At 60.5% G+C, this 24,234-nt stretch overlaps 1 protein-coding gene across 3 annotated transcripts in view; it reads right to left on the bottom strand.

Moving 5' to 3' along the window:
- DNM1 (dynamin 1) overlaps positions 1-20,261 on the bottom strand; it is a 48,252-nt gene extending 27,991 nt beyond the window's left edge. For all 3 annotated transcript variants that reach the window (XM_056108832.1, XM_056108830.1, XM_056108831.1), the window contains exons 1-9: positions 19,972-20,261; positions 5,906-5,979; positions 4,851-5,000; positions 4,247-4,450; positions 3,717-3,815; positions 3,431-3,591; positions 1,492-1,634; positions 1,220-1,355; positions 665-732 (exon numbers count right to left, since the gene is read on the bottom strand). In XM_056108832.1, coding sequence (XP_055964807.1) covers positions 665-732; positions 1,220-1,355; positions 1,492-1,634; positions 3,431-3,591; positions 3,717-3,815; positions 4,247-4,450; positions 4,851-5,000; positions 5,906-5,979; positions 19,972-20,132 — 1,196 coding nt within the window. In that variant the 5' untranslated portion in view covers positions 20,133-20,261. The remainder of the gene's footprint in view (positions 1-664; positions 733-1,219; positions 1,356-1,491; positions 1,635-3,430; positions 3,592-3,716; positions 3,816-4,246; positions 4,451-4,850; positions 5,001-5,905; positions 5,980-19,971) is intronic.
- Positions 20,262-24,234: the final 3,973 nt, after the last annotated feature.

Here is a 24,234-nt window from a genome sequence, read left to right as displayed (position 1 = left end):
TTTTTAAGACCACGAGAGACTTAGCTCCCCGTGTTTCGGTCAATGCAGCGACTGTCTGTAACCCCGCTGTGCCTTGTGACTGAACCCCTGGGAAAGCACTTTGGACACACTAGTGCCCAGCACTGAAGGGCCCCTGGCCACCCTGGTGGTGCAACTTTGGCTGAGAAGCGCGCTGTGGCTATCCAAATTTGAGGGGTGAGCGCCTCAGAACCACCTATCTCCTGCACCCAGGCTTGCTTGACTGGCGGGAGGCGGGAGAACGGGGCTCTGGGGGCGTCTGGAGGGGTGAGTGCCAGGCCCCTCATCCCAGCACGAACCCATCCCCAGGTCCCCGGGCCTCCCTGGGCTAGGAGCGGGGATCCTGCTCACCTGGGGAAGGGCAGGAGGGCCAAGTCCAGAGGGTATGTCCCTGCCCACCTGTGTCCTGGGTTCTGCCCAGCTGGTCTTGCTGGAGGGCAGCAGGTGCCAGGTACCCGTCTGGCTCAGGGCCCTCCACGCTGCCTCCCAGCCAATCCAGAGAGGCAGAGAGGGATGGTGAGGACTGGGGAACTAGGGCTTGGGGTCCTGCCAGAGGGGAGTCCCTTTCCTCCCTGAGCCCCTGCGCTAGGGCCCCCTGCCCCCACCTTCTGGAGTGCAGATCCCCCTCCCTGGCCCCAATACATGCCTAATGCCATGGATGTTCTTGATGGCATAGCTGATTTCTCTCCGGAGCTCCTTCTCGTCAAACTCCATCTGTGGGGGAGAGCAAGAGAAGGGGGTGGGCTGGGGGTGAAGGGGGACCCCCCCCCAGGAGGCCAAGAAACCAGGGATGTGAAGCACCAGGAGGTCAGCTTCTGTGATTTTCCCATGGAATCTCAAACTAGAAATCTTCATCTCTGCAGCTGGTTAGATGGCTCAAAAGGGGCACCCAGGGGCTGGAGCGATAGCACAGCAGGCAGGGCCTTTGCCTTGCATGTGCCAACCTGGGTTCGATTCCCAGCATCCCATGTGGTTTCCCCGAGCACCACCAGGAGTCATTTCTGAGTGCAAAGCCACGAGTAACCCCTGAGCATTGCTGAGTGTGACCCAAAAAAGGAAAAAAAAAAAGGCACCCAGGTTCCTTATGGTGTCCTGAACACTTCCAGAAGTGACCCCCGGGCACTAAGCTGGGAAGAGGCCGTGGATACTAGCCAGTGGGGGCACTCTGCCCACTCCCTCTGCCCCCATGGACCCCGCATACCTTGACCAGCTCAAAGGGGAAACGTTCGTGAAAGATCCGGTTGATGCGGGCTCCCCCCGACAGCTCATAGGTGTCGATCTGGTCCCCGGAGCCCTCGATGCGCTTCTCAAAGTCCACTGCGAACTGCTGGACCATCCTGCATGGAGAGCGCGGGGTGGGGGATGCGTGTGATAGACTGAGCTAAGCAGCAGCCCTGGGTGAGGGGTGCAGGGCGGGGGGAGGCAGGGGACAGGGATAGCGCCTTGGAGGTGGGGGCGGGCGGAGGGCCTCACTGCAGCAGGGCCTTGGTCTTGCGGCTCGGGTCGTCGGGGCGGAAGTTCTTGTACTCGTCCACCTCCTTCTCAATGGACAGCAGCTGGCTCTGTAGCTTGTTGCGCAGGCCCGGCAGGGTGTCCCGGATGTGATTGGTCAGTTGCTGGGAGTAGGTGAGACAAAGGGTTAAAAAGCCACAGGAGAAGCTGAAGCGACAGTACAGTGGGGAGGGCGTTTGTCTTGCTCAAGGCCGGCTGATCCCGGGTTCGATCCCCGGCATCCCATATGGGCCCCAGAGCACTACCTGAAGTAATTCCTGAGTGCAGAGCCAGGGGTAACCCCTGAACATCACGAGGCCACCAAAAAGGCCAAAAATGCAAAAAAAAATCAGGCCACAGGCAGGGCCAGGGCCATAGGACACAGGAAAGAGGGCACTTCCCTTGCACTCAGTCAACCCAGGTTCGATCCCGGCATCCCATATGGTCTCCTGAGCACCACCAGAAGTAATTCCTGAGTGCAGAGCCAGGAGGAATGCCTGAGCATCACTGGGTGGGCCCCCCCCCCAAAAATGTCCAGGCCCACAGGCCCAGGCAGGGCTCAGGACGCCCACTTCGGCCCTGCCCACCAGGATAAAAGTGGGCTGAGACAAGAGAGGCTTGAGGTTACTGAGCAAATGAATGAGTAAAAAAACTAATTTTTCCTGGAAGCAAGAAATCCGAGATTTTTTTTTCCTTATTTCTTTTTTGGGGGCTGGGAATGTTTAGGCCACACCTGCTACTATCCAGGGGCTCTATCAGGATCAGTGCCTGGGGCTCACTCCTGGGAGTGCTCAGGGACCATGCGGTGCCAGGTCTGGGACCTGCGTGCCCCTTTGGAGCCATCAAACGAGCCCCAGAAATCAAGATTTCTATTTTGAGATTACATGACATTTGGCTTCCGTTTTCAATACTATGAAGGTCAAGCTAAGGGAATGGGGGGCAGGGCTGGCTAGAGGCTCAGCCCCTTAAATCCGGTGGAAGATCTCCCTTATGAAATCCTCAGACTGGGCTGGGGAGATGTTCAAAGGCTGGCACTCTGCATGCAGGTGTCCCAAGTTTGATCCCTGGCACTACTAGGTCTCCTAAGCACCACCAGGTTTGATTCCCTCCCCCCAGTCCAAAATGAAATCCCCTTAATTAAGAGGCTCACTTAAAGGAGGCAGGGTCCTCCTCACTTGAGTATCTCCCTGAATCTGCACTATGATCCCATGAAAGCATTTTTTTCTTCAGTTCCTAATTTTTGAGTCACTCTCAGGGATGTTCAAGGGTTACTTATTCCTGGCTTTGCACTCAGGAATTACTCCTGGCAGTGCTCGAGAGACCATATGGAATGCCAGAGATTAAACTGGGTCCAGCGCTTGCAAGACAAATGCCCTCCCCGCTGTACTACTGCTCTGGCCCCAAAAGACCATCTTGTCACCACTGTCATTAGTGCAGAAACTGGGACTCTGAGCTGGAGGGAGTCTCAGGTGAATGACAAAAGGTTGGACACAAGGGCCCCAGGCCTACCCTTGCCCCACACTGCTCTCCTCACCGGCTCTGTCCAACTTCACACACATGCATGCACACACACATACATGGGTGCACCTCAGTTCTGGAAGCCCTGTCAATTTTAATTAAAGAATGTTTGGGGAAGTCCCTGTAATCCCCTACCTCCAATCACTTTTGCCTGGTTTGCAAGGAAATAAGGTTTTCAGCTCAGGCCTCCCCAATCCTGCCCAAGCCCGTGTCAGAACCATCCTCCGTCCTCCATCCCCCACCCCACCCCCTTCAGGACCCAGACAGCGGGTGAGCAAAGCTCTGGGCTTGGGCAGAGGTGGCACCAGGGGGACGCTAACCTTGCTGGTCACCCGCAACAAATGCCCGTCAACGATTCTGTCCTGCTGCCTTGCCCAGGCCTCCTGCTCCTGGGAGCTCCTACCTGATTGAGCACCTTCTGCAGGTAGGGGGTGCCCATGCGGTCCGCCAGGTGGCGGTAGGACGGGTGTGAGAGGAAGAACTTGCGCTCAGCCGCCAAGGCAGCCGTGATGTCCTTCTTGCCATCAATGTCCTTCTGACTCCGGTTCACCACCCCGATGTAGCCTGCCGAAGGGGTCGGAGTCAGGGTCAGGGTCAGGACCACTAGCCCGAAGGGGCGGGGCGCAGCAGAGCCGGGGTCTACCGCCAGCCGGAAGGGGCGGGCCAGGGCCGGGGCAGGGTCTATGTACCTCTGCGCAGAGGCAGCAGCTTGTTCTCCAGCACATCACGGGCGTCGGTGCCTTCGTCCATCAGGTCCAGCTTGGTGATGACCCCAATGGTGCGCTGACCTGGCGGGCAGCAGGACAGAGCTATTTACCATTGCATCAGCCCTCACAGGAGACCCCATGCACTCCCACCTACCCTTGCTGTCCCCCCTCCCGTTTTTGTTTTTGTTTTTTAATTTTGGGGCCACAACCAGCTGTGCTCAGGGTTTCTTTGGTTCTGCCCAGGGATCACTCCTGGCAGTGCTCAGGAGACCATGGGATGCCGGGGATTGAACCCGGGTCGCCTGCATGCAAGGCAGGAGCCCTACCCACTGTACTTTCTCTCCAGCCCCTATTCCCCTTAGAGGTCATGCAAAACGACCTTTAAAGACTTAAGTAAAATAATAATTAAGGCGTAAATCGGATCCCCCAATATTCGCTTAGACCCTAGGGAGGATCCCCTATGCTGAGAATATACCTCCAGAGCCTTGTGTGTTGGTCCCCTGGATACCCACCCTGGGGGTCCACCTCTTTGGCGATCTTGAGGGCATCAGAGTTGGCCAGGTCGGAGTTGGCCGGGGACACGGCCAGGATGAGGCAGTTCTCCTTGGTGACGAACTGCATCAGCATGTCCCGGATCTGAAACTCGATGTCCGGAGGTTGGTCTCCAACTGGGACCTTGGTCATTCCAGGCAGGTCCACCAAGGTCAGGTTCAGCACTGGGTAAGACGAAGAGAAGGTAGACTCAAGGCGAGGAGAATGGGAGCGTTTTAAGGTTGGGGGATGCCTAGACAGGGCCTGCAGGAGGTTGTGGGCTGAAGCAGGAGGGCACAGGGTGAGCCGCAGGGCTCTGGTGGCCCATCAGAGGAGTGGCCAGAGGCGAGCGGGATCGCAGAGTGGGGCTTGTGGTTGGATGCGCAGAGGCAGGTAGGTGGCGGGGGCGGAGTCTGAAGGAGGCGGGGTTAGGGGCGTGGCCGGAGGTGGGCGGAGTTGCACCGGTGAGGCTCAGGATTGGATGCGGCCAGGCTGTGAGGGCGGAGCCCAGGGGGAGGTACCAGAATGGGGTGGGGCCAAGGTAGTGGACCCCTCATGAGGCGGGCGGGGCTGGCCGGGCCTTACCGTGGGGCGAGTAGACGCGGAGGTTGATGGGTACCGGAGAGATGCCCTTGTTGGTGCCGGTGACCCGGTCAGTTTCAGCCTCGATTTCCAGGCGCACCTCCTCAAAGTCTGTAAATTTCTTCCCCTTGCAGTGCAGGAATTCGGCATATTCTGCTCCCCCAAATGCGGGAAAGTGGAGAGTTAAAAGTATAGACATCATAGTCCAGGAGCACTGGGTCCCCTTTTTCACTAGGAAGCCGCCCGCCCGCCCCCCCCCCCACACACACATACACACACGATGAGCCCTCCCCAGAACAAGGCTTCAAGTTTTCTGTTAAGCTTTCTTGGTTCACTTCTGTTTTGGTGGGGGATACGACCAATTCCACGCTGTCTGAGACCATGCATGCTGGGGACCTGGGGCTCTTGCCATCAGAACCATCCTTCCAGCTCCTCCAATTTACAATTTACAATTTTCAGGGGGATGCACCCCAGCCTGCTCAGGGGACCATGTGCTGCCTGAATGCAAAGCCTGTAACTAGCCTGTTGAGTTCTCTCCCACCCACAATTTCTTCTTATTTATTTGCTTTTGGGGGGGCTTGGGCAGTGAGCTCTACACTCAGTAGTGCTTAGGAGCTGCTGGTAGCTCAGTGCTTCGGGGTTGCTTCTAGTGGGAGACCATGTAGTGCTGGGGATCAAGTGTGATACATGTGCTCTAGCCCACTGAGTCATCACTCTGGCTTTTCCATGATGCATTTATTAAATATATATATATATGGTTTTGGTCCACACCCAGTATTACTCAGGGGTTATTCCTCATTCTGCACTCAGTGACTACTTCTGGGAGTACTCAGAGGGCCATATGCTGGGAATCGAACCCTGGTTGGCCATGTGCAAGGCAAACACCTTAACCCCTGCCCTATCTCTTTGACTCAACCCGGATGCAGTTTAATCCCTACTCTCCAGACGGGAAATTGAGAGCCAAGGTGTTAGAGCAAGCCAGTTGTAGGGACAAGGCTGGCCCTTTCCTCGGGATAGGGTTGAATAGCCAGGCCGGGCTGCTGGGGGACAGCACGTACCTGTAGTAGAATTAACCAGCTGCAAGACCAGGGGCCGTCGGGTGACAATGCCAGATCCACGGGGCAGGAAGTCCCTGCAGAGAGATGCAGGGGACAAGAAGTTCAAGGTCTGAAGACGCTCTCTCTGTTCCTGTCCCAGAACCCTGCCCTGCTCCGGGGAGCTGCAAAGCTCCCCCCAACATTCCAACACATCTTAGTTCAAGGGCTTCGGACCCCTCTGGCAGATGGCAGCCTAACATGGTGGGGGGACCCCATGTCCCCTGGGTCTCTGAGGCGGGTAGAGTGGAGCTGCCAGGAGACAGCCCGCAGTGCCCAGACCTCTGTGCCATGACACCTGGGTTGGTTCTGAGCCAACAGGAAGGCCCTGCCCCATCCCACCACTGCCATTCAAGCCTGGAGACACTGAAGCCCAAGGTCCAGTGTCCACAGAGCAGAGCCGAGAACCAGCAAGCTGCACATCCTTCCCTTCTGCTGTGGGGAAAGACAGGTTTCACTTCCCCTTCCTGGGACCACATTAGGCTGAGTTTGCAGATGCGGGAGCTGGGGTGAGTGGCAGTGACAGAAGGGCAAGGAAAGGAATGCAGGCTTCCCAAGTGTCCCAGCATTCCAGGCTCCTCCTGGGCACGTCCTAGGAACCCCACGCAAGAGCCCTAGGAAGTGGGGGCTAGGTTCTTCCCATTTGATGGACGGCAAGACTGAGGCACTGGGTACCCAGTCAGCTTCTAGCCTGGGTTCAGGGCTGCTTAATTCTGCTCTTCGGCACCCTGCAGACCCCATCTTTGAAGCACCTCACTGAGGGGGTCCCAAAGTCACTCCTGTCTCCCAAATCAGATGCTTATAATGTAGATGTCAGCTCACGCCAACGTCATCTCGGTGGACCTCTGACTCTCTGTGTGTATGTGTTTTGCTTTGTTTTGGGGCCACCCTGGTGATGCTCAGGGGCTACTCCTGGCTCAGTGCTCAGGGGTCTCTCCCAGTGGTGCGCAGGATCAAACCCGGGCCTCTTGCATGCTTAGCACGTGCTGCCTCCCGCCCTCTGGCTAACTTGTGGGTGCCAATTCTCTCTGCCCCGTCAGCTCTACTCATCTCTACACCCTGCGCCCCACCCAGGCCAGCGGAAAATAAGGGGAAGGTTGTTGAGCGCCCAGGCTGTCGGGAGAGGCGGGCATGAGACGTGAGAGGGCGGCCTGGAGACCCACACAGATCCCTCCACCATGGAGAAGCACAGAGAAGGATATTTCAGATGCCTTCAGGCTGCCGCACGGCCAGATAGTGGTTCTGCTGCCCCTGGCCAGAGCCGGACTCGCTCACAGAATCTCCTGCACTGCAGGCTGGAGGGCCTCCGGCACCACAGCCTGACCCAGTTCTAGTGGTTCCTGCAGTCTTGGGGAAGCCCCACCCGTCGGCTGTCCTCACCCAACCCCGCCTCTAGGGGGCGCAGCGGTGAACGGACCAATCACTATCCTGGGGAAGGAAGAGGGTGACACGTTTTCTTCACTCCTGGGTGCCAGGCCAGCACTTTTCATTTTTGCAAGACTGTGTGTCTGTACGGCAGCCTGGTATCTCTGCCCATGAGCCAGCAGCAGGTTCAGCACAAGCTGGGTCCTTCAGACACGGTGCCTGAGTGCTCAAATCCTCAAAACAGTGCTCGCAGCCACAGGGACTCAAGGGCCAGTGGCCTTGCCTGAGGTCACCCCGCGAGGGATCCCAGAGCCCCACTTCCATGCCGCGTTGTCTGCTGGGCTCTGGCGCCAGGCCCAACTGGGACCCATGGGGCTACACGAGCTTTTTTTTTTTTTTAATTCCTTTTTGTTTTTTGTTTTGGGGCCACACCCGAGAGTGCTCAGGTCTTTCTCCTGGCTCTGCACTCAGAAATTACTCCTGGAGAGGCTCCGGGAGACCCTATGGGCTGCTGGGATTTGAACCCGGGATGGTCGCAGGCAAGAAAAGCGCCCTCCCCGCTGTCCTAACACTCCGGCCCCCAGACGCAGCGTTTTATGCAACACGGCGGAGTCTGGAACACATTGGGGAGCAGCTGCTCTGTGCCAGGCCCAGAGCCGGGCCCTGGGGATGGAGGTGATGACTCAGCGGGGCCCCCACCCCTCGGAGCCGGCGGGGGAGCCTGCGAGTAAACAGATAATGCAATGCAGCGTGAGTGAGAGGCAGCTTGCGCGGGAGGAGCTCACGGGGGGGGGGGGGGGGGGGGGGGGGGCCGGGGGGGGCGCCTCTCTCTCTCCCATCCTTGGCTCACCGGCTCCTTCGGGGGTGACCTCCCCATTGTGGGGATCCCCCAAGGCTGGGGAGATGGGGCCATCTGTTCTCCCAGAAACAGGGGTGGGCGTGGGCACCTGGGGTCCACCTGCTTCCCCACCAGCTCCTCACCCGGCAACGCCATGGCAACTGCACGTTGCCGTGGAAACAGCAGGAGGGACTGGGGCTCCCCGCAGAGAGCCCCCCCACGCAGAGGCAGGGACCTTCCCTGAGCACTTCCCTAAGACCTCTTCCTTGCACCCGGGCTGGAGGGGGCGCTCAAGGGGGCAGGGGCTCAGCCGACTGGGCCCTGAGTCATCGGCCCCTGTCACTCCTGCCATTCCAAAACCCAGCAGCCCTGGGAGCGGGGCTCAGAGGACAGGATGCCATGCCAGGCCACCCTCCCCGGGGTCTGTGTGCATTTGGGGGCAGTGTCCGGTGGGGAGGCCCTGTGTCTGCCATGGCCAGGGCTCCAGGACACAGGCTGGGTGGGCATTCCCGGGCAGGGCATCGTGATGGTGCTGGGCTAGACAGAACCTTGGCGGGTACATCTGCATTTCACAGGCTCCCCCTCAAATCTCAGGATCCCTGGCTTAGCAGTTAGGTGCCAGTGGTGCTCCCCCGCCAGTGCTCCCCAACGGCCCTGGTTCAAATCCCACCACAGTAGCCCACTCTGGGGTCCTTGGGCCTCCGGCTCAGCTGGAAATGTGCGGCTCTACATGGGACACATACCACGTGTAGGGGGACACGGAGCTGTGTGTGTATGTGTGTGTGGTGTGTGGTGGTGGTGGTGGGGTCTCTGCAACCTTAGCCAGGAGGAACTCGGCCCTGCCAGGCACACAGTAGCCACCAAGAAGCCCCTCCTGGACGCCTACATCCCAGCCAGGCCCGCTCAGCTCTTGGGATTATGGACCCCAACAGGGACAAAGTGACCAGAACCAAAGCAGTGACCCCGTGGTTGCACGGTGCCTGCCGGGAACGGGGACAGGAGAGCAGGGCAGTGACCAGGGGAGGTGGCCACAGCAGTGGGCGGGGGAGAGGCAGCACCCCAGGCTGTGTCCCCACCTCCCGTTGGCATAGGTGGTGGGGTACCTGGGGGTCCTACATCGCAGGTCTGGGCTCCTGGTGCCCACCGGGGTCGGCACACAGCAAGCCTCCAAGTGGGTCACAGCACTTCCCTGCCCTGTGTCCACAGCCTGTCCCGGTGCCCCGGACTCTCCCTACTGGGGAATGTTCTGCCCCCCTACCCTGCATCCGGCCCCGTGTGAGCTGAGAGATGACAGAACAGGGGTCCGCGAAGACTAGCCGGGCCCACCATGGCTGGGGAGACCACCAGGGGCTCCCCTCATTCAGGGCAGATGGTTGTTCTCGGGCAGGCCTCACTTCACAGCTGCAGAAGCAGCTTCAAATCTGAGCACAGGGGAAAAAAACTCTCAGGAGCCCCCCAAGCCCCGCATGAGTCCCCACTTGGCATGGCCACCCCTCGGAGAAACAGGAGCTGAGGTCATGGGCCAGAGCGATAGTACAGTGGGTAGGGCGTTTGCCTTGTACGTAGCCCACCTGGGTTCAATCCCCGGCATCCCATATGATCCCCAAGCACCGCCAGGAGTAATTCCTGAGCGCAGAAACAGGAGTAACCCCCGAGCATTGCTGGGTGTGGCCCAAAAAAGAAAAAAAAAAAAGAAAGAAAAAGAGTAGCTGAGGTCAGGGATGAGTTCTCAGGGGGACACGAGGCCTGGAAGCGACACGTTGGGTGCGGGTGCCCAGTGACCATCATCCTTATAAAGCCTGCAGTGATGCAGTGAGGTGGGCCTTGGCCTGGCCATGCGCCCAACCCAGATTCCATCCCCAGCATCCCACAGGGTCCCCCAAACACTGCCCAGAGGAATTCCTGCGCACAGAACCAGGAGTGGTATCCCCTGAGCATCGCTGGATATGACCTGCCTCCCACCCCCCCCCAAAAAAAACCCCACAAAACCTAAAGTTCACTGCACCTCGCAGTGAGGTCAGAGAGGCAGGACCAGCAGCGACGGTGTGTGAGGGACACACCAAAGGGTGTCCCTCTCGGTGTGAGGGACAGTGGACAAAGGACCACACCTTGCTGGAGCTCAGTTTTCACATCAGGAAAATGGGTTAGGGGCGGCCTGCACGGGCGAAAGGCAGCTCTGTGGCTGAACCCAGGGACTTGGTGAGCAAGCTCAGGACACGGGCTGGACTCTGGGAACGTGGTCATCAAATGATGCAGTGGGAGGGCCCGGCAAGGCCCGTCTCCTGGGGGCTGGCCGGACGCGGGGGCGGGGACGCCAGGGTCTGTGGGCAGAGGGCCTCTGAGCCAGGAGCAGGGGTGTGGCGAGAGAGGGCGCAGGCCAAGAAATACAGCGGGAGGAGGTGAGGATCCTGCCAGCAACAAGACCCCCTCTGTTCCCGCTGCCCGGGAGGACGGGGCGCGGCCCGGCACCCCGCCCGAGAATGTCCAGTTGAGGCTGGGGCCATGCTGGCTGTGCCCAGCCCTGGTGTTTCTGGGAACCGGCAGAGCTTCCGTCTCAGGACGCGCCCCACGTAAACCAGGACTCACTTCCCAACGTCCTCTCCCACTTCACTGTGCACACGGGGAAACTGAGGCACACCAAGTGGGCAAGGCGTAGTGCAGGCTGGTGTCCGGCAGCTCTGGGCAGGGCCTGCAGCCTGCCACCCATGCCCCCAACTCCAACCCGTCTCCCCCTGCAGACACCCAGCCCACTCCTCCTCCCCTTCCTCTCCAGGGCGCTCCTTCTTCGGAAAATCGCGGATTTAGGGCGGAGAAGTGCAGAGATTAAGCGCTTGCCTGGCAGGCGGCAGGCTACGGGTGATATACCCCGGATCGAGTCCCAGGACGGATTATGGTCTCCTGAGCATCGCAAGGCGTGATCCTTGAGCACAAAGCCAGAGGTGGCCCCAAAATAAGTAAACAAAAATTAAAAAGAAAATAATCAGATTTTCGGGCTGGAGAGACAGTGTAGGGATTGAGGCCCTTGTGGCTGGACGGCTGACCTGGCCTGAGCACAGAGCCAGGAGTAACCCCTGAGCAACGCTGGGCATGACTCCCAAACCAAACAGACAACAAATGAATCACATAATCTCCCTTTTTTTTTTCCTGGGGGGGAGGGGGGAATCAGAAAATGCACGAGGGGCCGGAAAGATAGTACAGTGGTTAGGGTGCTTGCCTGGCCATGCAGCCAACCCAGATTTGATTCCCCGGCATCCCATAGGGTCCCCCGAGCCCCACCAGGAGAGATTCTGAGTGCAAAACCAGGAGTAATCCCTGAGCACTGCTGGGTGGGCCCAACATCACACACACACACACACACACACACACACACACACACAAAAGCACAAAATATTAAAATAATAAAAACAACTGTGCTCCCAAAGTGGGAGGCCAGCACTGTCAACATTTCATTGTGGTCACCATCTTGGCTGACCGGCATGGCCAGGGCCTGTGCCGGGGGCTTTAAAATCTGCATGATCACGAGGTCTGGCAGGGGGGTTGTGACGAAGAACTCTAAAATTAGATGTGATGGTGGTTGCACAATTCTGTAAATACACTAAAAATCCTTGAATCAGGCACTAAAAATGGGTAAATTTTCAGCATGTAAATTAGACCTCAATGAAGCTGGTTAAGAAACCTGCATCTGGGGTCAGCGACAGTACGGGGGTGGGAGGGGTGGGACGCATGCCACCCACTGGGTTTGGGCCCCTGCCAGGAGTGATCCCTGAACAGTACGCCCTGAGCACTGCCCGGTGAAGTCCCTTCTCAACCCCCGCCCCCAAGTCGGCATCCCAATCATCACAGCAGAGGGAGGGAGGAGGAAGGAAGTCGGAGGAGGGAGGAAATGGGGGGGTGAAGGGGGAGGACAGGAGAGGGGTGGAAGGAGGGAGGCGGAGGAAGGGGGCCAGGATGAAGGAAGAGGAGGGAAGGGGGGAGGAAGGAAGGGAGAGGAAGGAAACGAGAGAGAGGCTTGAGGAAGGAAGGGGAAGGAAGAGAGGAGGAAGGAAGGAAGGAAGGAAGGAAGGCAGGCAGGCAGGCAGAAACGAAGAAAAGGAGGGCAAGAAGGAAGGGAAGGAGGAGGAGGTCGGGGAGAAAGCAGGAAGGGAGGGAGGTGGGAGGGGAGGAAGGAGGAGGAATGGAGAGGAAGGAGGAGGGAAGGAGGGGAAGGGGAGAGGGAGGAGGGGATGAAGAAGGAGGGAAGGGGAGGAAGAAGGGAGGGAGGGAGAAGGGAGGAAGGGAGGGAGGAGGAAGGAGAGGAAGAAGGCGGGAGGGGAGGAAGGGGGAGGGAGGAGAAAAGAAAGGAGGGAGGACGGAGGTAGGAGGAGGGAGGGGGAGGAGGAGGGAGGATGGGAGGGAGGACGGAGGATGAGAGGGAGGACAGAGGGAGGAGGGGGTCAGAGGAGGCTGATGAGCTCAGAGACCCACCACGTGGACTCCCGCCTGGTGCTCCTGGTCTCAGCACACGGGGCCACCCCGAAATCGCTCAAAACGGAACATATGGATTCTGACTCCTTTCCTGTCTTAAAAAAACCTATTGTCGGAGCCACTGTGGGAGGTGCTGGGGGGCCCGGAGGGGGCGGGGATGGAGCAGGAGCTCCCACACGCAAGGCCTGCGCCCTCCCTCCCCCTTCCCACCTTCCCTCCCTCCTTCCTTCCTTCCTTCCTTCCTTCCTTCCTTCCTTCCTTCCTCCCTCCCTTTCCTTCCCCATCTCCGGGTCACACTTGGCAGTGCTCAGGGCTTCTTCCTCCTGCCTTGGTGCTCAGGGATCACTCCTGGTGGCACTCGGGCCCCTGTGTGGTGCCAGGGGTCAAAGCCAGGTGGGCCGCGTGCCAGGCAGCGCCTTCGCCCTAGTGCCACCTCTCCAGCTCCCGGCTCCTTACTCCTGAGCTCCAGCAGCTTGAGGGGAATCTCATCCCCACCCCTAAATTATTCCCCAGCCCCCAACCTCAGTTTCCCCATCTGTAAAGGGGGCTCAGGTCAGCAAGTTCCCTGGAGGTCTGCTGGCTCCCGGGTGGCAGCCGGGGGGCCCATGTGCTCGCTGGGTGCCAGGTGCCCTGTGTGTGCCAAGAGTCCGGTCAGGACGGTCCGAGGGGCAAGTGTTGCACCTACGGTGACCTCCCTGTCCCGGCTGAGGCCTCCTGTGCTGTGCCAAGGTCAGCTGCCACCACTGGCTCAGGAATAAGCCTGGTCTGGCCGCCTCTGTAGCCGGACGCTCGGTCCCTCCCCACCTGTGCTGGGTCAGCTCAAGCGGGTGGGCAGGGTGGTCAGAGAGGGCCTCCTGGAGGAGGTGTAGGCTGAGGGAGACTTGGAGAAGTTGGAGGACGTGCAGTGAGGGGGGAACGACAGTGCCTGGAGGGCCCCCCAGGGAGCAGGACGTGCGCACGGCCCAGTTTTGGGGGCACTGAGGCCCCCTGGGAAGCAGGCCGGGTAAGGTGGTTCTCGGGGTGGGGGGCACCGCAACAGGGCTGCAGGCAGGGAGCTGCCTTGCACACAGCCACCCGGGGTGGGTCCCAGGAGGGACCCCTGAGCTTGGCCAGGTGAGACCCCCCCAAAGCAAACAAACAAGAAGGAAGGAGAACGGGCTCAGGCTGGGGCCCGAGTTCTGGGGCATGGGGGGGCTGCAGCAGGGCGGGGTGTAGACCCCACAGGCAGGGTGCGTAGCCACGCTCCTCACCCCCACGCCACACAGGGACCCCCAGCACCGCCAGGAGGGGTTCCCAAGCAGAGGCAGCAGCAGCCCGTGCATAGCACCCCGACCCCCAAACACACGCAGGACTGGGTCCATCTCAGCACCTGCCAAGGGCCAAGAGCCCTTTTCTTTTTTGCTTTTTTTGGGGTCACACCTGGCGATGCACAGGGATTATTCCTGGCTCATGCACTCAGGAATTACTCCTGGCGGTGCTCGGGGGACCATATGGGATGCTGGGAATCGAACCTGGGTCGGCCGCATGCAAGGCAAACGCCCTCCCCGCTGTGCGATCGCTCCAGCCCAAGCGCCCTTTTCTTTCCTGGAGTATTTCCGGTTCCCAGCCAGACTTCAGTCCCAGGAGCAGGGCGGCGAGGGGAGGAAAGGGGTGGAGCTCGGACACTCGTGTGGGATGAAGGGGCTGGGTGGCACCGTGGGAGACCGCAGAGAGCACCGCTGCCTTCGTCCCCCAGCTGAGCCATGCTGTGCGGCTCCAGGCAGGCTCCCTGCCCTCTCTGAGCCGCGTCAGGACCCAGAATCCTGGGAGGAAAGAAGCTGCTTGCTCCGACTGGTTCCGGGAAGACAGTGGTCGGGGCTATCCTGGACAGGATGGACAGGACTTGGGGGAAAGGGGCATGTGGAAGCCCCTCTCCAACCTGCTCCCTTGCCACCGGGAGGGTGGGGGTGAGGGGGGTCCTTTCTGCATTTGCAGATGGCGGGGGGGGGGGGGGGCGTCCCCATCCCTAGACTCTGACCCTCTGACCCCAGCCCTGGCTGGCGCCAGAGCCGGGATCGGATGAAATCCACCGGGGTCACCTTTCATTTCCAGCCCTGTGGGGCTCCAGGTGGGGCGATGTCTCGGCCGGAACAGACACCGGGCACGAGGCAGGAGGGGCGGGTGCTGTGTGCTGGGGGCGAATGGGTGGGTGCCACGGGGCCACTGGGACCCCCCCTCCCACTCTGCTCCAGACGGGGTCCCTGGCCTTGCCTCCTGTTGCTCAAGCCTCCCCGGTGCTGGGGGACATCTCTGCCCTTCCGGTCGCCTTCTCCAAACACACGACAAAAGACCTTTCTGGGGTGACTTCTGTTCGTCCTGGCAGGGGGGAGCCCCCAAAGCAGGGCTGGGACCAGCACCCGCGGCGTGTGCCCATGGCTGTGGGCTCCCTCGGCTGTCCCTGTACCGGGCCAGTACGGGGCTTCTTCAGGACTCCCGGACCCCTCCAGACCTGGGAGCTGGGCCCCAACGGATGCAGAGGGGACACGGAGCTGAGCTGTGGCGAGGGGCTGTCAGCCTGGGGGGCTGCCCCAGAGCGAGACTCCCGAAGCCTGGGGCTGGCAGTGGGTGGAGACCCTGGGGGAGGCAGGAATCTCCCAACACCTGGCATGGAGAAGCCCCCTGTTTTCAGGACCCCCCCGTCCCAGCCAGCACTGCACGGGCTTGTCCCCTGCCCGCAAGTAGGGTCACCAGCACCCCTGAGAAACGGGATATACTTAGTCCCATTTCCCAGATGGAAACACTCTACCGTGCATGGGTGCTCATGTTATGCCCTTAAAAAAAAAAAAAGTGCAGTGCGGTCATGATACGAAGCTTTAAAAATGTACTTATTTAGGGACCAGAGAGATGGTCCGAGGGGAGGGCACTTGCCTTGCACACGGCTGACCCGGGTTTGATCCTGGGACCCCTCCGGTGATCAGAACCCACCCGGAGTGATCCCCGAGCACAGAGCCAGGAGTCAGCCCTGAGCACCGCCAGGATTGGGTTTCGCATCAAAACCAAACCAACATAAAGGCCCTCCCGTTGATCGTCGATTTGCTCGAGCGGGCCCAGTAACGTCTCCATTGGAGACTTGGTTGTTACTGTGTCTGGCATATCGAATACTCTCGGTAGCTTGCCGGGCTCTCCGAGAGGGGCGGAGGAATCGAACTCGGGTCGGCCATGTTGGCCGCTTGTAAGGCGAACGCCCTACCCGCTGTGCTATCGCTCCACTTATAATTTATTTATTTAGTTTTGGGGTCACACCCTGCCGTGCTCACGGCTGACTCCTGGCCCTGCACTCGAGGGGTGGGGGGTCACTCCTGGTGGGGTTTCTGGGCCTGTATACGTTGCTGGGAATCGAACCCGGGTCAGCGAGGGCTGCGCCCACTGGGCTAGCTTTCCGGCCCCCGGGGTTTCTGTTTTTAAATCCCGCTGATTTTACGGAGCAAAACAGGAAGTTCCGAGGATGCAGGGGTACAGGGAAGCGTCTCCACACACCCAAGGGTGCGCCAAGCCGGGACAGGTTCTAGAGCCCATTTTCGGGTCCCTCGGCCTCCTTCCCCATTGGCTCCCCGGGAACTAGAATGCGCGCAGGTGGGGTCCTGCCCATCTTGTCAGAGGGCCTGGACATCAGGGGAGGGCCAGCAGGGAGCAGCTGAGAACCTGACACCTTCCTGGGGTGGTCAACAAGGGGCATGGGGGCAGGGTGGCACATAGCCCGGGGCCCCAAGAATCTGCGTCAGAACCCAGGGCGCTCAGGCCAGCCCTTCCCCCTGCACTTCCGGCCCGATGGTCCAAACTGCTCTCCTGGGCTTCCATCCGGTCCCTACCTGGGCCACTTCCCCGTTTCTCCTCCCCTGACCTTCTTCCTCACAGCCCCGCCCTGTCCACTGGCATTTGCCTTATACGCGGCCAACCTGGGTTCAATCCTCAGCATCCCCTTGGGTACCCCCGAGCCCCGCCAGGAATGATCCCTGAGCACAGAGCCAGGAGTCAGCCCTGAGCGCTGCCCCAAACCAAGCACAGCGGTAGGGCGTTCGCCTTACAAGCGGCCAACATGGCCGACCCAAGTTCGATTCCTCCGCCCCTCTCGGAGAGCCCGGCAAGCTACCGAGAGTATTCGATATGCCAGACACAGTAACAACAAAGTCTCCAATGGAGACGTTACTGGGCCCGCTTGAGCAAACAATATATAAATAAAATATGCCCAAACCTCACTCGTTCCTCCTCTCTGTGGCTAACGCTGCAGCCCCCTCCCCACTTCCTGTCTACCTGGTTGGGCCGCACCCCGTCTCCCCTCCCTAAGTACCACGCGTGCTGGAATCAGCTCAGCACCCAGCTACCCTGCATAGCTCCAGACAAGGCTGGGGACACAGCCGGACATGTGGGCTGCCCGCCGGAGGCGCAGGTCCGGAGCCCTGTGCCGGAAGTAACCCCTGTTTGTTTGGTGTTTTGTACCTCACCTGACTGCTCAGGGTGTATTCCCGGCTCTGTGCCCAGGGATCACTCCTGGTCAGTGGCTGACCACCTGCCCTACCTCTGGAAGCAGTGCCTGGCTACTGCCAGGTGTGGCGCCCAACCTACAAAACACCTTCTGATGATATTGAAAATGTGCCGCACCCCCTCCCCCTGCTGGAGGCTCACAGACAGCCCCCCAACCTCTCTGACGATGGCAACTCCTTCCTTTCTGGTCTCCAAACATGGAGTCTTTACTGCCCCAGGACCTTGGCACGTGCTTTCTGAACCTTGAAGGCCTTTGCCCGCCAGTCACGTGGTTTCTCAATCCTCCCTTCTCTCATGCCATCTCAGCACCACCCTCTGAGCTCTGGGTGCGTGGAAAGATGCCCTTCCCTCCCCGTACCCTGTCTTTGGGTAGGAGGAAGCATGCTTGGTTCCCCGACATCCCAGTCAGGGTGCCGAGCCTTGGTCCTGCCTACCTGGAGACTCCTGAGGGCGGAGTCTGGGGTGGGTGAAAGAAGGATGAAGAATGAACGGACACCCAGGACCGTCTCACGGGGTCCTCCTGGGCCGCCTCCGTTGTGGAGCTGATATTGGGGTTCCCCAGGGCCCCCGGGAGGCCGGCCAGGGTGTGGATGCATTTTCCGCTTCCTCTCCCCAGGGGCTGCCTCCAGGGAGGCCCCGAGGGGCAGAGGCTGTTACTATGCCCACGGGCCTGGGGACCCAGCCCCAGGCAGAGAGGTGGGGCCCAGGAGGCGGCAGGCAGGGCTGGCTGGGGAGGAGGGGGGCCGGGACTCAGTTTCCCACCTGTGCCCGGGCCTCCAGCCTCCTGACTTCTTAGCTTCATCCTCCCCTTCTCCCAGGCGCGGCCAGGGGGGCCCGTGCTCCCTTGCTCAGGGCCCAGTTGAAGGACAGCGGGGTACTGAGGCCACCGGTCAAAGTCCGCAGGGCACGGCACGGTTCCACAGGCAGAAGCAGAAGCTGGGGGCGGCTGGGCGGGTCCCCAAGAGCCGGGACAGTGATCTCCAAGGAGGTGGGATGGCAGGCCTGCCCGCACTCAGCCCCCACAGCCAGCCTGATGGTGGCGGCACTTCCCGTTCTCGTGTTTACAAAGGGACTTCTCCAGCCCCGCCTGCTCCTGAGAAGGCAGGTGGCAGCTGTCCCCATTCCCAGGCCATAGATGGGGGAACAGAGCCCCCTCCCCACACAGCCCCCCCCATTGCTGGTTGGCCGCCGTACTCAGACTCTTGGAGGTGGCGCAGGGTGAGGACAGGGGGTGGGGTGGAGGGGGGCAGGTGCTCAGGAGGGCACAGACACCTCGCCCGGGTGCCATGACCTTGGACGGAGCATCTGACCCGGGACTCGACTCGGTGTCCTCGGCCACGGGATGGGCCCCAGGGCCCGGCTAGCGTGGGGAGGCAGCTGGGAGCAAGGTGGAAGAATTGGGGGCTCCTCTGCTCCCCGCCAGCGCGCACAGCCTGGTTCCCTCTGCTTGGCACCCCAGGAAATGCCCCCCCCATCTGCCTGTCTTAGCACTGCAGGACCCCGGCCCCCAGGCCCTTGCATGAACGAAGGGACCAGCAGAAAGGCCCATCTGCTTGCCCTTTGCTGGGTGTCTCCGGGAGCCACGGGGGTCACGTGAGCAGGAGGGGGGGTGGTCTGTGGGAGCCGGTCCCCAAAAGACAGACCGCCTTCCCCTCTGCTGACCAGATGGGCTGATGAGCCGCCCCCACAGAAACATGACGGGGGGGGGGGGGGGGACTCCTCCCTCCGGGGCTGGCACTGGGCCCCCAGAGGTCAACCCAGAGGCAGGGACCACCAGCACCGAGGTCAGCTGTCCCCAGGAGAGACGAGGATGGGGGGACAGGAGGCTCAGAGAGGGCTGACCACCAGGTCCGGAGTGTCTCCCCCAGAACCATGTCCCTAGGGTAGGGGGGTGGAGGTGCCAGGAACTGCAGTTCCCTGAACCTTGAAGGTCACTGAAGGAAAACTCGGGTTCCTGAGGAAGGGGGGGAGGGGGGAGGAGGAAGCCTGGGGGGGGGGGCAGTGTCAATTCTCAGCCTCCTCCCTCGGCCTGCCCAGCCCCCTCCCGCCCGCCCCCAGCCCGGGAGAGCCAGCCTCTCTCCCCGGGCACCCGCAAAGCCATCTCCCTGCCCGCCTCTGCTGGGAAGCCCTGGGGGGCGCAGATCCTCAGGGCAGCACCCCTAGGCCCTGGTCCTTGGCGGGTGCGCCCCCCACCCGCCCCGCCCTGCCCCCCACCTCCCCGGAGCCTCGGGGATCAGCCGGGAAGGGGATTATTAGGTCCTGCAAATGGCTCCCCGCGCCCGAACCGGCTTCTGGGCTCTGCCCGGGGGTCGCGGCACCTTCCCGCGGGCCCTCGCGGGCCAAGGGGAGCGCGACATTGACAGTCCCCCGGCGAGGGCTCGGGGCCCTCCCCCGCCGGCAGCCCGCAGCGCCTCGCCCCCCCCCCGCGCCGCGCTGCAGAGGTGTGCAAGACGGGGTGCGCCCAGGTCCGCGCGCACGCCGTGGGGGGCCCGCCGCCCCCTCCCCGGGACCCCCTGCGACCTAGCACCCCGGGTGCTGCCCGGGTGCGTCGGGGGAGGGCGCAGCCCCCGGCCAGGGCGAGGCGCCGTCCCCCCCGCCCCCAAAGGCTGGGGCGGAGGAGGAGGGGGCGTGATGCAGCGGCCGGCGGCGGGACGCGCGCGGGGGCGCGGGCACTGCGGCCCCCGCGGGGGCGCCCGGGGAGGGGGCGGGGGGCGCGCCGTCGGCGGGCGCCGCGCGGGGAGCTGCGGGGTGGGTCGCGGCGCCGTCGGGGCCGGGGGCGGGGGTCCGGGTGGGGGTGGGGGGTCCCGCGCCCCTCCCCCACCCCCGGGCGCGCCGCTCCTACCTGCCCACGAAATTCTCCAGCACCGAGCTCTTGCCGGCGCTCTGGCCGCCCACCACGGCGATCTGCGGCAGGTCGAGGTCGGCGTTCTGCCCGATGGCCGAGAAGGCGTCCTGCAGCCGGTTGACCAGCGGGATGAGGTCCTCCATGCCGCGGTTGCCCATGGCTGCGGCGGGCCCCGCGGGCTGCGATGCGGCCGCCGCTCGGGCTCGGGCTCGGGCTCGGGCTCCGCCGCCGCTGCAGCCGCGCGCTCCGACTGCCGGCGCCTCCCGCCCCTCGGAGCCCCGCGCGCGCCGCGCTGCGCCGCGCCGCCGCCAGAGGGCGCCCGCTGCGCCGCACCGCACCGCGCCGCGGAGCCGCCGCCGCCGCCGCTGCCGCCGCCGCCGCCTGCGCACGCGCGCCCCCGGGCACCCTGGGCCTGGTAGTTTTCTCCTGCTGCGGCTTTCGGGGGCGCGCTGGAGGGGGGGCGGGGGCGCAGGGATGGTGCGCCGAAAAAAAAAAAAAAAGAATCCGTTCCTGGAAACGGACCAATCTCAGCCTGCTTCCAGGCCCCCTTTAGGATCGCGGCCGGGGCTGCAATCGCTCCGTCTTACGGATTGGGGAAACTGAGGCTGGGAAAGGCGGGGCAGGAGCGGGGAAGGGGGACACTACAGCGACGACGACACGCACACGCGCTCGGTCAAGGTCACAGTCTCCCGACCTGGAGCCTCCCCCGGGCCTCAGGCCTTCTACTCTAGATTCACACACACTGTCTTTTCCAAATGGGCCCTTCCTGTGGCTGGGCCTCAGTTTCCCCGCTTCCAGGAGGAGAAAGGTGCATCGCACAGCTACCAGGAGCAAGACTCACTGCCCATCCCACTCGCAGTGAGCCAGCCACAGGCAGGCCTCACTCCCTTGCATCTTAACACTCAGGTGGTAGATGGACACCGCGGGGAGGGAGGGGGCAGCTGACCAGAGTCCCATCCCTGGCACCCTATGTGGCCCCCCCAAGCTCTACCAGGAGTAAGTCCTGAGCACCCCATCTGGTGTAGCCCAAGAAACAGAACACAGGAGCTGGGGAGTTAGTACAGTGACTAAGGCGCTTGCCTTGCACGCAGCCGACCTAGATTAAATCCCCAGCATCCCATCTGGTCCCCTAAGCACTGCCAAGAGTGATTCCTGAGTGCAGAGCCAAGAGGAATTCCTGACCATTGCCTGGTGTGGCCCAAACTGCCCCCCAAAAATATATGTAATAACGAAATAAAACCAAATTGATGAGACGGTGAAAGCAAAGTGATTTATTCTCAACAGGAAGTAAAAAAATAAACAGGAACTGAAGAGGGAAAGCTCTGAGGGGCTAAAAAGTACCCTGAAGCCGCTGGAGAGACTGAACAGCAAGGAGGGTGCTGGCCTTGCATGTTGCACACAAGGGGTCAATATGGTCTCCGGCATCCCATCTGGTTCCCTGAGCACTGCCAGGAGTAATTCCTGAGTGCAGAGCCAGGAATGGGCATCATCAGGCATGGGCATCATCAGGCATGGCCCAAAAACCAAATAAATGAATAAAATTCAAAGTGCCCTGAAGCCTAGGAGGAGGACAGAGAGTCTGGAAAGAGATGATTTGGGGATGAAACCTGAATGGGAGGAGGAGAGCACAGCTGCAAAGCCCCGGGGTGGCAGGGGAGTGACCCCCCCACACACACTCAGGCCACACGAACAGCAAACACTAAAGCCTCCTGGGGGAGCTGGTCAGGCTTTGCGCCAAGGCATCCTGGTTGTGGAACAACTTCTAGCTTGGGATCCAGAGTCCTCTGTCAACACTGTTACCGCCGTCACACAGAGAGAGAGACCAGGGTCCTCGCACTCGTCATCCACCTCTGCATTGAAGAAACCTCCTCACTCACCACGGGGCTTGGGAAAGGGGGTTGCTGGGGAGCTGTGATGTTAATCCGTGTATCCGTGCAGCATGGGTCACGGTGCTGGGGTCCCAGGGGGTGGCTGTGAGCAGTAGTCTGCAGACTGGAGCCTGTCAGATGCATAGTTCTCCTTTTGGGGGATTTGGGGGTCACTCCCGGCAATGCACAGAGAACCATGTCATTCTGGCACGAGACCCGAGGTCCTGCTTGCATGGCGGGAGTGGGACCCACTCTTTTTTTTTTCTCTTTGGGTCACACCCAGCGTTGCACACGGGTCACTCCTGGCTCATGCACTCAGGAATTACTCCTGGCGGTGTTCAGGGGACCATATGGGATGCTGGGAATTGAACCCGGATCAGCTGCTGCATGCAAGGCAAACACCCTACCTGCTGTGTTATCGCTCCAGCCCCCCGGGGCCTACTCTGGCCTCTCCTCAAGACAACAGTAAAGCAGGACACAGCCCCAGACTGGGCAGCAGGCCCTGAAAGCTCTGTCCATCCTCCCACCCAGAGCTCCCATCCCTTTGGGACATTTGCCTTAACATTTCCTCCATTTATGCTGCTTGGTTTCGTTTTACTCCCACAGGATTGGGCTCTTGTGGTTGATCCTGACTTCTGGATCCCCAATGTCAGCCCAGCCCCCCTGGGCAGGACTTGGAGTTTGCCAGAAATGCAGAATCTCAGGCGTTAAGGCCTGTTGGGGGGCTGGGGCAATAGCACAGTGGGTAGGGCGTTTGCCTTGCACATGGCCGACAGGCGTTCGATTTCCAGCATCCCGTATGTTCCCCTGAGCACCGCTGGGGTAATTCCTGAGTGCAGAGCCAGAAGTAACCCCTGTGCATTGCCAGGTAGACACAAAAAGCAAAAAAAAGAAAAAAAGTCCTATTGGGTAACAATGTTTCCTTGGGGCTGGAGCATAGCATGGCAGGCAGGATGCGGCCAACCTGGGTTCAATTCCCGGCACCCTTATCTGGTCCCCTGAACCCCACCGAGAGTGATCCCTGAGCACAATGCCAGGAGTAACCCAGAGCACTGATGGGTGGGGCCCCAAAACAAAATAAAGTTGAAGAAACTCAGTTTGATATCATTTTTCACAAATTGCTCTTTCCTTGTGTGTGTGGGAGACTTGGTGCCACTCAAGGTGTATTCCTGCCTCTGCTCAGGGATGATCCCAGGAAGTGGTCCAGGGGTCCTATGAGGTGCTGGGAATGGAACCGGGGTCAGCCACATGCAAGACACGTCTTTCAACTCTGCACTAATCTCTCTAGACTGCCACTTGCTTTGGTGGTGAATGCAGAATACATTCCATTATCTTGGGGTGCTAGCCCCTGAATAAACTCTCTCTCCCTCTCCGTCTCTGTCTGTCTCTGTCTGTCTGTCTCTCTCTCTCTCCTGGTGGTACTCAGGGGGTACACAAGGCTCTGTACTCAGGAATTACTCATAGCAGTGCCCAGGGGATCATATGGGATTCTGGAGATTGAGCCTGAGTTGGCCGTGTGCAAGGCAAGTATCCTAACCACTGTACTATCTCTCTACCCCCCAAATGAATGTTATCTCATGTCAGTCCTATCTCTTAAGCAATTAGCGTTGGAGTGGTAAGCACTCAAGCTTGGGTTCAGTACCTACTCGACCTAGATAAATCCAGGTGCTGTTGCTTTGTGCCCTTGGCTTATTTTTCTCTCTCTTGTGAAGCCCTACTCTTATAGGCCAGGCCTAAGAACACAGGAAACCCTTCATCTCCCTGTCTCTTTGGAGGTCTGGAAATAAGTAGCCATAGACTAATGCTTTCTGGTGAGTGAATGATTAAATAGATGAATCCCGGAGGACCAGCACTGTCCACTGTAGCACTGTCCTCCAGTTGCTCATCCATTTGCTCGAGCGGGCCCAGTAACGTCTCCATTGTGAGACTTGTTGTTACTGTGTTTGGCAGATAGAATATGTCATGGGTTGCTTGCCAGGCTTTGCCGTGCGGGCGAAATACTCTCGGTAGCTTGCTGGGCTCTCTGAGAGGGGCGGAGGAATTGAACCTGGCTCAGCCACGTGCAAGACAAACATCCTATGGCTGTGCTATTGCTCCAGCCCCCCCCCCCCCCAAAAAAAAATGTGTTTGTTGAGAGTTCAGCAGGAAAGGATTTGGTCACTTGTTTTTTTGGGTCACACGGGGCGATGCACAGGGGTTCCTCTTGGCTCATGCACTCAGGAATTACTCCTGGCAGTACTGGGGGGGATCATATGGGATGCTGGGAACTGGCAAACACCCTACCTGCTGTGCTATCACTCCAGCCCCAAGTCCTTCTGATCGAGGCCCAGCCCATGGACGGTGTGAGGCCTGTTGTGGCCCCTGGTGCGCCGGGTCCCTCCGACGCCGCTCG

This window comes from Sorex fumeus, unplaced genomic scaffold (assembly GCF_029834395.1).
Source record: "Sorex fumeus unplaced genomic scaffold, SorFum_2.1 ptg000233l, whole genome shotgun sequence".
Classification (NCBI taxonomy): Eukaryota; Metazoa; Chordata; class Mammalia; order Eulipotyphla; family Soricidae; genus Sorex; species Sorex fumeus.
This window is presented reverse-complemented; position numbering and strand designations above follow the sequence as displayed.